Consider the following 17,506-nt stretch of genomic DNA (forward strand, 5'->3'; position numbering starts at 1 on the left):
GGCCAACATGATCTGCAGCCCTCCAGTGTGACCATTAGGAACAGATTTATACAAGTGTAAAAGGCTTTTGGAAGGATGGGGAGAGACACAAAAATAACTTCCTCCACTTCTCTGTGCCCAATATACTGCCCAAAGAAGCCTTCGGCACGGGGATGTTGAAGGCTTCTTGCAGAGCCATGGCCCTCCTTCCATCACCCGAGGGCTGTGAAGCTTGTCAGCCACAACCTGCAACACTGCTGACTATAACTTACCAGATTTTCAGCTGGAAAACTGGGCATGTCAAAACTCTAATGGAGGCCCTTCATGCTGCCAATTTTTTTAAAGTAAGGATACTACTTATGAGAATAGAAAAAGAATGGAAAAATTGAGGAAATTTCCTCCTCACCTTCTCAATAAAGCCAACATCTTGAACCATCCCAAGTTCTTCAGTTGTGGGCTTCGCAACTGACACAATGAACACATTAATGCCAAATTCTCTGGCCACTATACCAGCTTCTTCAATATTGTCTGATGGCCAGCCGTCTATGAAAACTACAACGATTTTAGGAATGCCTTTGCGCACCCCATTTTCTGCAGAAAAGAATCTTTGTGCTGTGTGTTTCAAAGCTTTTCCTGATTTGGGGGATAACAATTTTTTTTTTTTGTGAAAAACAAACATTGTTTCATTATTGTTGAAAACACAACTTGGTCTAACATCTAAAACAGCCTTCACAAATGAAAAGATTTGCTAATGGAAAAGTGAATGTTTCTGTAGCATGCATCTTTCTAATGTGACATAAACTATTCCTAGCTGTATTACAGGATTTCTATGCCAAATGGGGTAGTGATAAAACTGCCTCAGCACAGCTGTACACAGAAGGTTGTATTTGTATTTCTCTTTGGGTTTGCAGTAGGGCTGTGCAATTTCATTCGACCTCAAATCAATCAAGGTTGAATCAGAAGTAATTTGCAGATTTAACCCTGAATCAAATCACCCTCAAAATAGATATGGGGTAGAAGAGAATCAACCCTGATTGGACCCAAATTTATTTGAACATAATTTTGAGTCCCATTTTGCTGGAAAAACAGTTCTCAAAATGGCACTTTTTTCTGGGTAGAGTTGGTCTACCAATTGGGATTGGTGGGTAGGGCAGCTCTCCACTCAGGACTTAGCACATCTGCCTGCCTCGGAGGACTGTCTACCATCTGCTCTGGACGTGGTGTGTCTGCCCACTTTGGAGGACTGTCTACCCTGATAGATAGTCCTCCGAGGTGGGCAGATATGCTAAATCTAGCATTTGCTGGACTTGGGCTTGTGTTTGATGGTTAAGCTATTTGGACATAACACAAATGCAAAGTGCAGACCTGCCTTTATTTATTTATTTATTTATTTAACGCATTTCTTAAATTTATTTAACACATTTTTCTACCGCCCAAAACCTATGTCTCTGGGTGGTTCACAACAAGATAAAAACATTAAAACATTAGTTAAAAACAAAACCAAGAAATTTAAAACACAACAATTTAAATTTTTTAAAAACAATATTCTAAAAAAACATTAAAAACAATCAAAACGGTATCCGTTAAAAGCCTGGGTGAACAAATGAATCTTTAAAGGGCATGCTCAGTTGCTGACAAATGTTATTTTAGCACATCCTTCCCATCATTCTAGAGGGTTTTAATGAGCGTGGCAAATCTCCAAAATAGTAGTACACAGCTCTCAGAGCAAGCATCTGTTGGTTAAAATATTTCTATCCTGAAGGACATTTAAGATACCTAATAGGAAGGAAGGAAGGAAGGAAGGAAGACTTTTTATTATTTAGTGGAAGGCAGAGAGTGATGGAGCCAGGTAGGTCTTCCTTGGATAGGCATGCCACAACTGAGGTACCATGGCCAAAAAGACTTTGTCTCATGTGCCCACCCACCAAACTTCAGATGGCAGAGAGAGCAGGCCTTTAAGTTGATCTGAGTGTTTGCTAATATGGGAGAAGATGCTCCTTTAGGAAACCTGATTCCAGGTCATTTAAGTCTTTAAAAGTAAGAACTAGTGTTTTGAATTGGGCCTGGAAATGAATTACTAGCCAGTGTGGATAAAATAATATTTGTTATATGCCCCATTAATAGCCCTAGACAAAATTCTGGGGTCACATTCTGAACCAGTTGTCGTTTCCAAACATTCTTAAACACTAGTTGAAGTTTCCAAAGTGCCTCTTCAGAGGCAGCCCCATGTAGAATAATAGGCCAATCTGGATGTTACTAAGGCATAGATGGTTTTAGTCAGATCTGACTTCTCCAGGAAAGGCCGCTGATACTTACACTGGAAAAAAACCTGTTCCTGGCTATTGCCACCATCATGATCACCCCAAAACTGCTAACCTGCTTCCCAAAGGGGAATGCAGCCCCATCTAAAATACACACAGTACAACTAATCCAGGTAGACTGATCAAACCCACAGCACTGCTTTCTTATCTGAAGTATCAGTTTGTTTACCCCCAATCAGTTCTTCAGTGACCCTCAACTTCAGGACCTTCAATACCTCTCAGGATCTGAAGAAAAGGGGAGATAAAACTTGGTATCATCAGCATACTGATGATACCAAAGCCCAGATCTCAAGAAAACCTCACTTTGTTTCATGTAGAAAATAAAATGGAGCTATGTCAATCACTTCAATGCCAGTAATTGCAGGAAGCATCAATAACTTACCCAAGTGCAAGTGCAATGAGGTGAAGTCTTCAGTCAAGACAGAGAAATAACATAGTTATTCTAAAATACGTAGTTCTTATATTTTGCCTCCCTGGCTTGAAATTACCTGTATTGGAATTGCCTCCTCTGAAGCCTATCTCTTTTATGGCAAATAAAACATCCTTTGCTGTAGTGAAGTTAGTCAGATAAAATTCATTTTTGGGATGCTCACTAGAAAAGAGTTGGGGGGAAAGGGGGAAGAGTCATGCTGTAATAAAGAATGCTTACCTTAATTTATTTTAATTCCACTGACACTATTCAACCTCTTAAAATCAAAACTAATTGTACTCATTTCTTTGGCTTATAAATCAAGTTCAGGCCCTTTGATGTCCTAGACAAAACTAAACTATTCCTTAACAAACATAAATTTGCAGTTCTCAAACCTTTCTGAAAACTATTTTAGAACAGTAGTCTGAGTTCACAGCCTATTTAATCACACTACAATCTGACTATTTTCACAAGTTATGCTTAAGAGGTGTTGAAAAGTGTTGATTGGCTGAAAACTTTACATTGACTAGACTGTATAGCTGATTAAAAAAACATTGCTGACAGACTGAACAAGAGTACATCAGCTGAATTATGTTGCATTTGTACAAGTTGTGGAAATGCAAAATTTATGCAAATTGTGTTACACAAGAGTAAGCCCATTGGGATTACTCTTGTGTAACACAATTTACAAATGCATTAAGTAGGCTGACATACTCTTGCGCAGAATGTCAGTTCTGTTCCACTTTCTAAACAATATTTCTATACCGTTCTAGATAATATTTCAGGGCAGTTTACAATTTAAACCAAACAACTACTAAAACCTAAAAAGGTAATAAAATAAAAATAAAATGTGTTGCTGCAATCCTATGCATAGTCACATGGAAGTAAGCCTTACTGAATTAAATGGGGCCAATGTTCAAATATGCACGAATAGGATTGCAGCCATAAAGATCACATGTGAAAACATCCTGGGTGTAAAACATATGCTGGGATCTACTTCTGGTTGATCCCAGGAGGACTCAATAGAGTCCTGTCCCCATTCTTTCCCATGTACTCACATAAGCCCAATAAGGGGAATGGGAATTTCATATGTGTCCCATATATACCTATTAAACTTCTCTTCTCCATGCCTTGCAAATCATTTGTGCTCTAAGCTGGAGTAATGTGCATTGGCCTGACAGAAGAGATGCTGGGGGAAATGAGAAGCGTGCACTGAGCTCTCATTTCCCCCTCATGATGCATCACTTTGACTAAGCTCTTGCATTTGTGTGCACCTGGGAGGAGAAAAAACTATTTCTACTGAGTCTGCTGGAATCCTTGATATCTGGGCTTTAGACCTGCACTGTAAAATGGATTGTGTCCCTCTTGTCTATCCCATAAATGACAATATGAACATTCAGGAAGAACCTAACAAATACATCAACTGAGCATTCAAAAGCATCACAGGAAATAATATTGATGTGCTTGGGCTGTCCTTCACTAGAAGTTTTCGAAGTGGGGCTTGATAGCCATTGGTCAGGGATGCTATAGCAGTTTCCTACTACAACAGGGCGTTGGACTAAGGTCTCTTCCAAGTCTTAACATTCTGTGATTCTACGCATATGGATATGAAATGTTCCAGAAAGTTCATTTCACACATGGATATTTAAAGAATATAAATAGTGATTAACATGATATGCAGAGCTACATCAGTGAAAGTAGTCCTGCAGCATCACAAAAAAAGCTGGAGCTTTACAGAACTTTTGCCTTGTTCTGTGTCCCAGCAGCAGTGGAGAGGGGGCAGGGTGTGATTTCCATTTCTCTCCCTCCCCACAAAAGCGATTTTCACTGCCAGGAACATGACTGTGAGGGCTGTGTATGGAAACTGAAGACTGTAAACTCATCAATTTCACACAAACATGAAAAACAAAGCAAAACAAAATGAATTGTATTTCATTTGGTTACAGGATGTATTTTTAAGCTCTTGCCTGTAAATTATTTTTCTTCAAAGGTTGCCCTGAAGAGAGATTTATATCAAAATGGACTGGGTTCATTTCAATATGTTGTTTCCAAGTACCTGTTGAGGTCTCCTGTTTTTTGTTGTGTGGTTTTGTTTTTTGGTGTGTGGTTTGTTTGTTCTTTGGTAACCACAAACAAAATGACTATATTCAATTGGACATAAATCAGAGAAGCAATTTAACTAATTCCAGGAGTTCTATTTTCAAATTTAGGTTATGCCCTGCCTTAATCTCTTGTATATGTTTTTCCACTGCTGTCAGCCCTTCAACACAAACACTTTTCTTGGCACTGAGAATTTTTTCAGAAGAATTGCTCATTTTGGGAGGATACATGACAGTAATTACTTTGGATGAAAAAGGTTTATGCTGTTAGTTCAGTCAACAAATATATTTAAAACTATTCTTTTGGGGCTGATATGTTTATGGGGTAAGTCATCATCAGCTCGGTAAAAGGCAACATTAATTTTTCCAGATGTTTTGGACAGTTTAATTCTACACGTATACTTTTAAAAATCTACTTATTTTTGCTCTTCATCCACCCCACCACGACTTTATCATCAAGTACTAAACATAGTAGAGCTAATAATTTAGTCAAAAGGTCTTTGAAGAGAGAGGTGACAGGGGGGAAATCTCCAATTCTGAATCTCACAGATGTTTCAACTTTTAGAGGGAATGAAAAGATTTATAGGCCATTTCTGTTCCTTTATCCCAGAAGCAATGGCCAAAGAAGTTACAGCACTGGAAATTTGCCATCATACAAGACCAGATGTAGGGATCTGAATGAAGATCCCCAATACGCACACATATGGCTTTAAAACAAATATAAACTGCTCTTTAGTGCTGCATTCCATGTCAGACCAGGATATTAACTATAGACTTTTGTTATATTTAAAGTCTTAATCTGGATGTCAGTCTTTGAAAATGTCAGCTGCAGTAGATGATGTGTTAATAAATAAAAACAACAACACTTTATTGCCATCTTAAAGATAATCTCATTATTGAAATGTGTGTTTTGGAGTGAGTGGTGATGGACACCTAGTCTATACCCCATATTACACTCCAACAACTACTTTCTGTGGCAGATTAAAGAACTACAGAATAGCCTATTATTCAGTTCATGACTTTCTATATTTTGTATGCTCATAGATTTTTCATGCAAGCAAGCACAATCTCCAGTTTATGTTTGTGCAGAATTTGACATTATAAATATTCTTAATAATATCTATAACAAACATCAATAATGGAAACTTCAGCTGTCATTTTGAAAGAAGTCTTTAGTGATTCTGGATGGGCAAAAATGCTGGACAAATGTGTGAATTGTGTCAGGGAAAGCTTAAAAAGTGAAGATGGCAGGATGTGCTGTGATCAGGGGTAGGGATTACATGACATCACTTTCTCATATGATTCTTATTCTCTGTCTTTATCTCCATGAGTAATCTGTGACCCCAATTATTATGCCCATCACTCTCTTGCCCTCTGATAACCCTTGGACAACTAAAGGGAAGATGCCTATCACTTCTCTTTTACTACAAATGCATCTAGGAGCTCTATAACAATATGCAGACACAACATAACTCCAACTACAAAACAAAGGGGATTTATGGCAGTGGGTGGTTAACAGTAGTTGTCTCCCCTGCTAACTGAGCAAAGAGGCACCTTTAAAAAGTGGTGATTCTCTTTATTTAGCAGGAGGAGAGCAACTGGCCCTATCCACCCCCAGCACAGAATCCCACCAGTGGCTGTTGCTGGTGTTATCTTATGTTTCTTTTTTAGATTGTGAGCCCTTTGAGATCAGGGAGAGATTTAATTTAATTTAATTTAATTTAATTTAATTAATTAATATTTATGTAAGTTGCTTTGGGAACCTTTGATGAAAAGTGGCATATAAATATGTGTCGTATTCGTCAGGGATATCATTATCATCTGGATGGTCACTCTTAGTGGAAAGAATGCCAGACTAGACAAGATTTCAACATAGCAGTTTTTATGTTGGTACTCTTTATTTTCAGCTACATATGTGTTTCTAATACAATTGGTGACATCCTGACTAATTACTTAATTTAAGTCCTACTGAAATCAAGTAGTTCTTTAGAGAAATCCTGAGTAGTAATACCGAGTGACTTAGTCTGGATGTCAGCCACTGTCTGGATGTCATTGAGCCTTCAGTGGGCAGGACAAGACATTAGACCCTCTAAATGGGATTCAAATTACAACAGCAAATATATTGGCTATAAGAAGATATTTATTTCTTAGATCACAGCCACCCTAAGCACAATGTTATAAGGCATAGCACCCAAGGAGGAGTGGTGTACCAAATAGGATATATTTCTGGTACCTGGCTTGTACAACTCCCACATGTGGTCCTTCAGATCCAATTCCCAGCATCACCGCTACTTTCCCAACAAAGTTCTTCTGCAAATTAAATCTACGCTGCCCAATATTGTAGCTTCCATCAATCAGAAAAGCAATATCCGCTTTACAGTCTGTGAACACCCAAGATAGTTAGATTAACTTAAGGGCAAATTAACATTAGAGATTTGTTTTGCTTGGCATAGCTGTGTAGTCTCCTACCTTTGTTCCCAGACTTTTTTTCAACAGTTTTCTTAGGTCGCTTACCTAAAATTTAGGAAACATCATGAATGTATTTATATCTAAGTAGCCTGAACAATAACAAAAACCATCCATGGCTGGATTATTACTTTTGCATTTTCATAATGACCATGTAACGCACTCTAGGATGAAAAATAGTGCTTGGCTCAAGGTGAACTTCACAACTTTGTAGAGTTATGAACCAAGGATTTCCCAGCTTAAGTTCAATACTCTACATCAGGGATCCTCAACGTTGGGCCCCCAGATGTTCTTGGACTTCAACTCCCATAATCCCCAGCCAAAGGCCACTGGGCCTGGGGTTTATGGGAGTTGAAGTCCAAGAACATCTGGGGGCCCAACGTTGAGGATCCCTGCTCTACATCACTCATGCTCTACTGTGGAGAGATGAGAGAACAAATACATGACTGTACTTGTATTTGCACAAAATGTCAGCCTGCAACTTGAATGAGATAGATGCAGTGCAGGGTGACGGAGTAAAAGAAAAGAAGGAACAATTCATAAAGTATAGACATTTTTCTGCCACACAGGCTTACATTCTGCACAGTGAAGCTGCTGATCCAAGGGAAAGGCATGTTTGTAACTTCCGGTCCATATGATCTGGTGAGCTGCTCCATGCCTACTAAGGAGTAAGGTAAAGTAAAGTTGTTTCATCAAGTTGGTTTCGACTCCTGGTGACCACAGGGCCATGTGGTTTTCTTTGGCAGAATACAGGAGGGTTCACACCAGTACTTCCATTGGGAATAATGATATGACCCCAAGTGTGTCATTGTGCTCTATAATAGGCATGGAGCCGCCCCACTTTTCAGAGCAGCACAGGCAGTACATACCATGGATTGGAAGCAGTGAGCATTCTTCTCCCTTGGATGAGCAGCTTGCTACACAGAATGTAAGCCACTGACCTCATTGTGTGCTTCTCTGGCAGCAACGTAATAAAGTATAGTATATCATATAATCATGATATAATAAATGCAGAATATTTTCTTATTTGGAAACTCTTGATTGGAAAGATCACATCTGGAAAGTAATATCTTACCCATGGATGGGCGTGCTGTTGAAACTGGCCGTGCAGCTGCTTCAAGTGCTCCAATCGTGGCTCCTGTTACCATATTGAAGAAGAAATCAGTTTTTATGACATTATTTTAAAGTATGTTGACACTGCTGTCAAATGATGTTGCATGTAAAATATTTCTTATTTTGTTTATTGTACTGATGCAGAGCCACTCTGGGAGCTCATTTGGGCTAGTTAAGCAAGTATGCATGAAAATGAGGCTGAGATCCTAAACCCACTTACGAGACGATGAGCCCCATTGAACTCAAAGGGATTTACTTCTGAGTAAACTTGGGCAAGACTGTGCTGTAAGTGACTGGCAAATCAGAAAAGGCTTATGATTATTTACTTAAATTTTCAGCTTTGTCTTCATCATTAACACACTTGGATTGCAAATCAGGCCCTTGGGAGCCAAATCTGATAATTCTAAGAATGCTGGGAAAGGAAAAATTTTTCAGGAGGGTGGTATTTGCCATAGATGTGAAGAGAGGTTTTTTAAAAATTAAAAGCATATGCAAAAGTCTTATTACCCTCCAATAAAAGCCATGGGCTGTTGGGGTATTCAGTCTGCATGTCCAAAAGCTGCCCCTTGCCCCTAGTCTCTTAGGATTACATGGTTTTTCTATTGGCAATATTTCCAAATTGGAAAGGGTATACTGTACTCATCAAAAATTAAAATTTTGTATGGTAGATCATTGAAGTTTTTTCAGTTGCAGACTTTCAGTTTCTAAAATGTGTATGAAGAATTGTAGTTGTTTCCCCCAAATGATTTACTTCCCCCCCTGCAGTTGCTACAATCCAGAGTCTGCTTATTGCACCATTGTTCAGCTTTCCCCCCCCAGGATCACACACACACACACACACACACACACACACACACACGTATGCATGTGTGCACATATACAGAGCAGTAGAGTATGTATTTTGTACTTTGAAGTACATATCTGATAAACCGTGATTTATCACATTCTGTTCAGTGGCCTATGTGCAAAAGATAATGCAAACAAAAGTCAGTAGGCTTAATGGGATCATCCAGTCTCCTGGCTACTCAGTGTCTCAAATAAGGGCTAGAGCTTAAATTTTAATTAATATATTTATGAAGATCTCTAGCATCTTATGATTTATGCTGAAGCTACTCGGGGAAATCTGTTGGAGGCAAAGAGCAATTTGCCACCTCGACTTGCTTCAGTGGCCTCTGCCAATCACTGGCCTCATGTCCATCACTGCTGCTGTAGTAGCATTCATCTGGCTTTACCCCCTAAGGTATCTCGCTTTCACTGCCACCTCTCACCATTGCTTCACTAACTGCCTGCCACAATCTGGAGAGGAAGTAGACAAGTGTGGTGCTCCTGGGGAACCAGCAGCAGCCAAAATGGCAAGCCAGTCCGCTGCATTCTGGCTGAAGCAGACAAGTGTTGTGCTGCTGGACAGATAGTGGAAACCAAAGAATGGTGGGTGACATGATGGCTGTTACTGGAGCAGCAGTGTAGTAGTGGTGAAAGACTCTGACCAAGTTGCATGCTGCTATTGTAGCACTGAGTGACAAACTGGTGGCTAGACAGAATGTGCCCAGGAGGGAGAAGCAAGAGGGAAGAGGGGTGGAGTCTGTGAGCTCCAGTGAACGGGGTGGGGGTGTGACAAGGCAAGTGGAGCATGCCCTGGCATGGAAAGGATTGGGGGAAGGAAAAGGGGAGTTTGCTGCAGAAAGGTGAGGCGGTGGCAGTAGACCAGATGCAGCAGGGGTGGTAGTGAAGAGGTTTCCACATCTGACACTCTGTGGTGCACTTGTACCCGAAGTCATTACCCCAAAGGTATCCCTGGGCTTATAAATTAGAATTTTTATATCAGTAATTCTGAGTTATTGTCTTCATTACTTGCAAATGAAATGTCCAGTGCATTGCAGTAGTCAAGTCTGGAGATTACCAGCATATTTAAGGGACTTGAAAGGGCCCCTGGTGGCGCAGTGGTAAAACTGCCACCCTGTAACCAGAAGGTTACAAGTTCAATCCTGACCAGGGGCTCAAGGTTGACTCAGCCTTCCATCCTTCCGAGGTCGGTAAAATGAGTACCCAGAATGTTGGGGGCAATATGCTAAATCATTGTAAACCGCTTAGAGAGCTTCGGCTGTAGAGCGGTATATAAATGTAAGTGCTATTGCTATTGATATTGCTATATTATACTGTACTCTGAGGTAGTTTAGCTCAAGAAGTGGACACAGCTAGTGCATCAGCCGAAGGTGAAAGCACTTCTGGCCACTGCCCCAACCTTGGACACCAGGAAGAGGTTAGGATCCAGAAATACCCCCAGACTGCATACCTATTCCTTCTGGGGAAGTGTGACTATATCCAGGTATGGCAGATCAAAATAGTCTCCTGAGTTCTAACCCCACACAATAAGCACCTCTGCCTTATGTGGATTCAGTCTCAGTTTGTTATCCCTCATCCAGCCCACCACCATCTCCAGGCAGGCATTTAGGGAGGTTATGCCTTCTCCTGATAATGCTGACATGGATAAATAGATTTGGTTGTCATCAGTATACAGATAACACGCTGCACCAAATATTTTGATTATCTCTCCTAGCAGTTTCATGTAGATGTTAAAAAGCTTACAAAGTTTTGGAAACAGTATGGGGCCCTGGGGAACACCACATAAAAGTTCAGATTTTGAATAACAACAGTTTCCAATGGACATCATTTGGAATCTGCCTGAAAGGCAGGAGCGGAACCACAGCAAAACAGTGCCTCTCACCCCAAACCCCCTCAAATGCTCCAGAAGGATACTATGGTTGATAGTATCGAAAGCAGCTGAGAGATACAAAAAGACCAACAGAGTCACACTCCCTCTGTCAATTCCAAATTGGAGGTCATCCATCAGGCCGACCAAGGCAGTTTCCACCCCATAGCCGGCTCGAAAGCCAGTCTGAAATGGATCTAGATAATCAGTTTCCTCCAAGATTGTTTGGAGTTGGGAGGCCATCACCTTCTCAATTACCTTGCCCAACCATGGAAGGTTGGAGACAGGCAGTGGGAGGGGGGGTGGGGATGAGGGTGGAGAGCACCCTTTCAAGTCCCTTAAAGGTAAACCCTTAAAGGTAAACCTTTTCAAGTCCCTTAAAGGAACCCCCCCCCCGTAGACCACTGGACTGGTCCGATGAAGGTCTGGAAAAGGACCTCTGAATCAGTTCGTGCACATCTCTAACAGGTAGAATGCATCATGCTCTACTACTCAACACACTTTGGTGTCCCTAGGAGCTACACATGGGGAACAATGAGGTGTTCCCTATGGCTGAAACATTTGAAACATTTTGAGGTTTGTCCCATCAAAACAACTGGGTCGATCACTGTTTCAACGAAACCTTTCAGCCATCTGTGTTTTGTTTCGAGCCTGAAACAAAACACAAAATCCATTTTGTTCACATCCCTAGTTTTTCCTGGCATATAAGTTTAAAGCCAAAGCAGCAGCCAAGATTTTGACAGCTGCATATGCTCCTATATTTTTTACAGCAGCTAAGATACTCAGGACGCTCTTTGAAGAAAACCTCTAATTCAAAAAGGCTTCATTTTATTAGTGCTTATTTTATGCATTATGCATTAGAGTTGTCTAAACATCTTCATTAGAGGAACAGTTTCTCTTGTCCCTTCATCAGAGGAACAAGAGCAGAGGCGTATCTAGGGAAAATAGTGCCTAGGGCAAGCACTGAAATTGCGCCCCCTGTCCAAACATCTGACACCCATCTTTCAGATAACTTTACCATAATATCAGCTGAAAAATGCAAGTCAAGCTTGTTAATCTTTTAATATTTCAAAAACTATTTAGCAATGGACGTAGCCAGACCAAAAAATGCTGGAAAACTACAGATTTCAGTATGCTGGGGCTCATGAAATACCCAAATACTATGTGGAGGTGTACTTGGGAAACTAAACAGAAATACCTGTTCTAATTCTCTACTATGCACTGTAGCATCACTATTATGTAAGTTTTTAAAATAAATTGAAAATTTGGCTTTTCCCAGCAACTCTGAAAATAATTAAAGGATATGCAGAGTAAACTTCGTCACAGCTTGTAATATATTCTAGTATTTCAGAAAGACAGTTAAAATGAGAGAAAGAGAGCAAGGAACTCCCAGTGGGCCTTAATACTAAGGATTTCACACTGATTCAAAGACAAACTCACCACTAATAGCCATATTATTAAGACATCACATTTAACTCACTTATCACAAGAAGCAAAGTAAGAGCAAATGAATACAATCCTAGCTCATAAGCTTCAGCTCAGTATTCACAAGCCCTGATTCTCTGTACCTAGTTCCAAACTAAATATGTGTACAGTGACTTATAATATATTATTATTATTTACCTGTAGCCATTTGGGGTGCTTCCTAAAGGCTGGGGGGGTCTGCAAAGGTTCCCCCTCCCCGCGCTGGCCTCTAGGGCCTCGCAGGGACCACTGAGCATGTGTTGTGGCCATTGTTTAGGGTTTTTTATTTTTTAAAAATGGCCACTAAAAACAGAGGCCATTTGAGCATGTGCAGTGGCCATTTTGTTTTCAGCGACCATTTTTATTCTATTTTTTTTTAATTTTAGAGAATGGCGCCCCCCTTCAAGTGGCGCCCGGGGCACGTGCCCTGCCTGCCCCACCCTAGATACGCCCCTGAACAAGAGTAATAGTAAGGTAAGCAGTAGCGGCCTAAGAACTCAATGTGCCTGAGGCAGGGCACCAAATGTTATCCTGAAACCTGTCCATGTGCCTCAATTTTGTTTGTTTGCCGCAGCTGCCATAGCTGTCACCACTTCTCTAAGTGTGTGTGCAAATGTGAACGCCCACACCCTCCTCCACAGCAGCAGCGACAGTTACTGTCACTGCTGCCTGCCTTAGTTACCCCCTCCTACTCCCTCCAGATGCTGCTGTCATAATGAAAAGGAGGAAGAAGAAATAATAAAGAGCAGTAGAGTACAGGAGGAGCTCTATAGTATGTCTACTATGTTGGAACTAGGACCATGGCAGCATCAGCTCTCAGCTGCAATGTCTCATAGTGACCATTGTGGGGGGTTTAGGATCATGGATAAAAGTGCTGGACTCCTCCCATCTTTGTTCTTCCAGTGTTAGTCTCCATTTTTGTCTCTCCAGAGATGGCTGTTGTTTTGGTATCTCTCCCCTTTCAGCCTTAAGCTCAGCTTTCCTATCCTTTTGTAACTTCTAGAAGAATCCTTGTTATTCTTCAAACTTAAAGAACTATCTCCAGACCTCTTGCTTGGCTGAATTCTCCCCAAACTGGCTTAGCTTTGCTAATGGGAGTTGAACTGCCATTTGTTCCCTACATACTGCACTCTACTAATCTTTCCAAATGGTACTGTAGATACTCTAAAGAGCAACTCCTGTACTCTACTGGTCTTTCTTTGTTTCCTCTCTCACTTCCTCATTTGCATTGCTAAGTCCAGTGAGGGAGGTAGTAGGGTGCATGCCAGGCTGAGGAGGCTGCAGTGGCAACAGAGGACCCTCTTGGGGCAACTCTTTGTGAAGTGGTGGGAAAAAATGTCATTCTGATAGTAGTGGGCAGAAGAGGATGGTGTGAGGGTAGTATTTTGCCACTCCCAAGATACTGGAAAAAATTGTTGATAGAGTTGACTGCCTCAGTTTGCCTCATGCTGGAGCTGCCTCTGATCATAAATTGCTAATAGAAGAAACAGAAAAAGAAACAAGGAGAAAAATGAATAAGCACCAGCCTTAACTTCTTCTGTTTGATGCATTTCATTCACTTACTGGATACTGAGAAAGAGGATGACCATCTAGAGAGCACTTGGGATTGGATTCCATTGGCATAAGTTGCAGAGTAATTCTCTTGCCCTGGTAACATCTGGACTCTTACAGGTCCTCCTGAACTGGTGATCACACCCCTGAATCAAAATAATAAGATGATGATAATGATGATGATGTTAATTATCACATAAGCATTTCAAGTATGCTAAATGCATTCAATGAAATCTTTTCCACAATGTAGAGGAGAGTGTTGAAATTCAAGCATGAATATTTTGCAAGGGCTGTAAACCTACTTGGTTGGATTTGATCTTAAAATGAGTAGGATTAAATGGTATATAGGGCAACTCATTCAAGGATAGCGCATTCCAATTCCTTAAAAAATTGAAGAGTAATTTATATATTTTAAGTTCAGTCCTAAACATATCTGCTCAGCAGCTATGTTGGGTCCAACTGAGTTCAGTGTGAGTTGCTTCCAAGTAAGAATTTTGGGACTGCAACCTATTTTGGATTTATTGTATAGTTGCTTTAGGCTGCAATTCTATGCACACTTACTTGGGAGCAGGTCCTACTGAACTCCGTGTGACTGTTTCTCACACATTACAAAGCACACAATGAATTTGTACTAATTTGGAACAGTGTGACGTGGCCCCAAGACTGATATAATATCAACCAAGTATAGTTCAAGGTAGAACTATGATGGGTATGTAATTGTCCAGTCTGACAACCTCTGAGGTTTGTAACAGCTGCACTTGATAGATATTTCGTACAATTCCTTAAAGGTCTGTTCCTATTAATCATGGCACCAGAAATAAGTACAATAAGTTCTTGCACCATAAATAAAGTGCAAGAACTGCTGCATCAACACATGACAAATTGTGGTGGTGTGTCAGTAACACAAACAGACCCAAGGCATTTGTTGAAGCAACAACTCCTGTTGCAAGTTATGAGGTGGTGGTACATATATTTGACATAGCACAGAACTAGGCAAAGAGAACGTGAAGTTGGAGGAGGACAGACAACTCTACACACTTAAGCATCTTTCAGCGAAATCAATGTGTACACTCACTCAAACACTCCCCCCGATGTACTGTGTTAAGCTATAATAAGACTGTAGCTGACAGGTAGCAGAGGAGATGTTATCAAAGGCATTCCACTTTGTAATGCTAACTTAGAAATATTCCATCTTTTCTGTCAAATAAATGATAAACTAGAAGATAAAATGACTATTAAGAAGCGGAGTTATGTTTTACATAACTGTAAATCAACCAGATTTGCTTTGTGGGATATTAATAAATAATTCTTCACACTTCTGAAGTCATGAGTTTCAAATATTTGACATGCTATTTTATAGAAAATTATAAGAGTTATTAAGATTGCAAAGCATCATTTATATTCTGTACATACAATAATCTAAAATTAATTGGATTCCTTTGGAGTAGATCCAGCCCGGGAGAAGAAAGGCTGGAATTGATAATAGTGAAGTAACTGAAGGGAAAAATAAAACAAGGATTTTATTTAGAACTAGTATGTGAGGCCCGTTGTTGATCGATGTTGATCATTTTACGTAGACTGCACTTAGAGGAAAGTTCAATAAATTAAATATATGTAATATAATTTTTTTATTAATGTGCTTGCAAAGGGGAAGTAAAAGAAGGTTTAAAGTTGTAGGATTTCAGCTCCAAACATTGTTCATTTATTGAATAATTGAATAATGACCATATATGGTAAACTTGAATCATAGTATCATATAACTAAGAAAGATCTTCCACTTCTCACGGGCATGATGTTGTTATGGAATTATTGATATGATTAATAATAAATAATAACAAACAACATCATGTTACATCACTCTATTTGTTACCCACCCCATAACAAATTGTTCTCTGTGTGGTTCACAACACAGCATCAAAACATCAAACAAAAACACACAATTCATGAAATCACAACAGACCAAAGAGGGAAGAAGAAGAAAACCACAAAATACGATACAAAACAATTTAACTATTGAGTGTTAAAAAATCTGTTGAGAACAATAGTAGTTAAAATATGATGATTAATTAAGAATTTCTGCTAAAAAGAAAAAAATATTTATTTAAATATGTCCCCAAGCATATTCCAGCGTAAAAAGTAGTATATTCAGTTGATTTAAGTGGTGGGACTGTTCATGCAAAATTTGGTATCTGTAGGTCATCAAGAAGTATGACTATTTCACACAATCACACAAATTCTTCAAAATATATAACAGATAGTAAGAGACGGAAGATGCAAATCCCTTTCAAATAAATAGTAAAGTAAATTAAAAGACCAGTGGTACAAGCATCTATGTGATTTCAAAGGATCTATCCACACGTTTCTGAAAGCAGGGACTAAACCTGATTTTAATATCTACCTTAATATTGAATATCCACCACAAATAACATTCAATCCACCCACCCATGTCGGCAAATCTCAAGGTATGGTAGATGATATATAATTCAGTTGCAACGAAATGCAGTTATCTTTAATTTGTTGTAATCCTAATGGCTTAGTATTCCTGCTTAGTATTCCAGCAGGAGTCTAGATTATGCATTATATTAATATTTAACACCTCAACTGTCTAGGTTTGTTTTTTGCATTTGATTATCCTTTTTGTAATGAAACCATATGAAAGCTGCTGTAGCATAGTGGCTAACAGTAGGGATGTGCAAATGGCCTCTGTGCATGTGCAGAGGTCACAAAATGGCCTCTATGCATGCAGACCCCTCTTTACCAGTAGAATCTTCACCGGATTCCCCTTTACCAGTAGAGCTCTGAACAGGTTCAGTTCTAACGCAGACCGGCAAAGGTTAGTCTGGTTCAACCCCGAACCTGTCAAGCCAAGCCAGCTCAATGTCAAGCCTGATTCAAACTGAGCTGGCTCACACACCCCTAGCTAAGAGATGGAGCTATGTATCAGAAAGTCCCTGGTTCAAATCTTGCCTCCACTACAAACTCATTAGATGGCCTTGGGCAAATCACTCCCTCTCTGCTTCACCATCCCATCTGCCATATATTTATTTATGTGATTTATATACCGCCCTTCCAAAATGGTTCAGGGTGGTTTACAATAGGATAAAAACAATTAAAACCAGCTAACAATTAAAATCAAAACTATAAATACAGAATAAAAGCAACTAAACATTCAAACAGCTAAAAACCCTGGAAAACCTGGGCAACCATTTAAAACAATTTAAAACAGTTAACAGTAGTTTAAGAACCCTGGAAGGCCAGGCCAAACAGGTAGGTTTTAAGGGCTCTCTTGAAAGACAGTAATGAACTCAAGTTAGGGATTTCTGCTGGGAGTGCATTCCATTGTCCAGGACCAGCTACAGAGAAGGCCCGCCTCTAGTCACCACCAGACGAACCA

At 39.9% G+C, this 17,506-nt stretch overlaps 1 protein-coding gene across 2 annotated transcripts in view; it reads right to left on the bottom strand.

Annotated features, from left to right (window-relative positions):
* COCH (cochlin) overlaps nt 1-17,506 on the bottom strand; it is a 53,563-nt gene that overhangs the window by 7,434 nt on the left and 28,623 nt on the right. For both annotated transcript variants that reach the window (XM_053282747.1, XM_053290314.1), the window contains 6 exons: nt 14,125-14,258; nt 8,350-8,412; nt 7,278-7,322; nt 7,042-7,189; nt 2,789-2,892; nt 386-612 (listed from right to left, as the gene is read on the bottom strand). In XM_053282747.1, coding sequence (XP_053138722.1) covers nt 386-612; nt 2,789-2,892; nt 7,042-7,189; nt 7,278-7,322; nt 8,350-8,412; nt 14,125-14,258 — 721 coding nt within the window. The remainder of the gene's footprint in view (nt 1-385; nt 613-2,788; nt 2,893-7,041; nt 7,190-7,277; nt 7,323-8,349; nt 8,413-14,124; nt 14,259-17,506) is intronic.

This window comes from Hemicordylus capensis, chromosome 1 (assembly GCF_027244095.1).
Source record: "Hemicordylus capensis ecotype Gifberg chromosome 1, rHemCap1.1.pri, whole genome shotgun sequence".
Lineage (NCBI taxonomy): Eukaryota > Metazoa > Chordata > Lepidosauria > Squamata > Cordylidae > Hemicordylus > Hemicordylus capensis.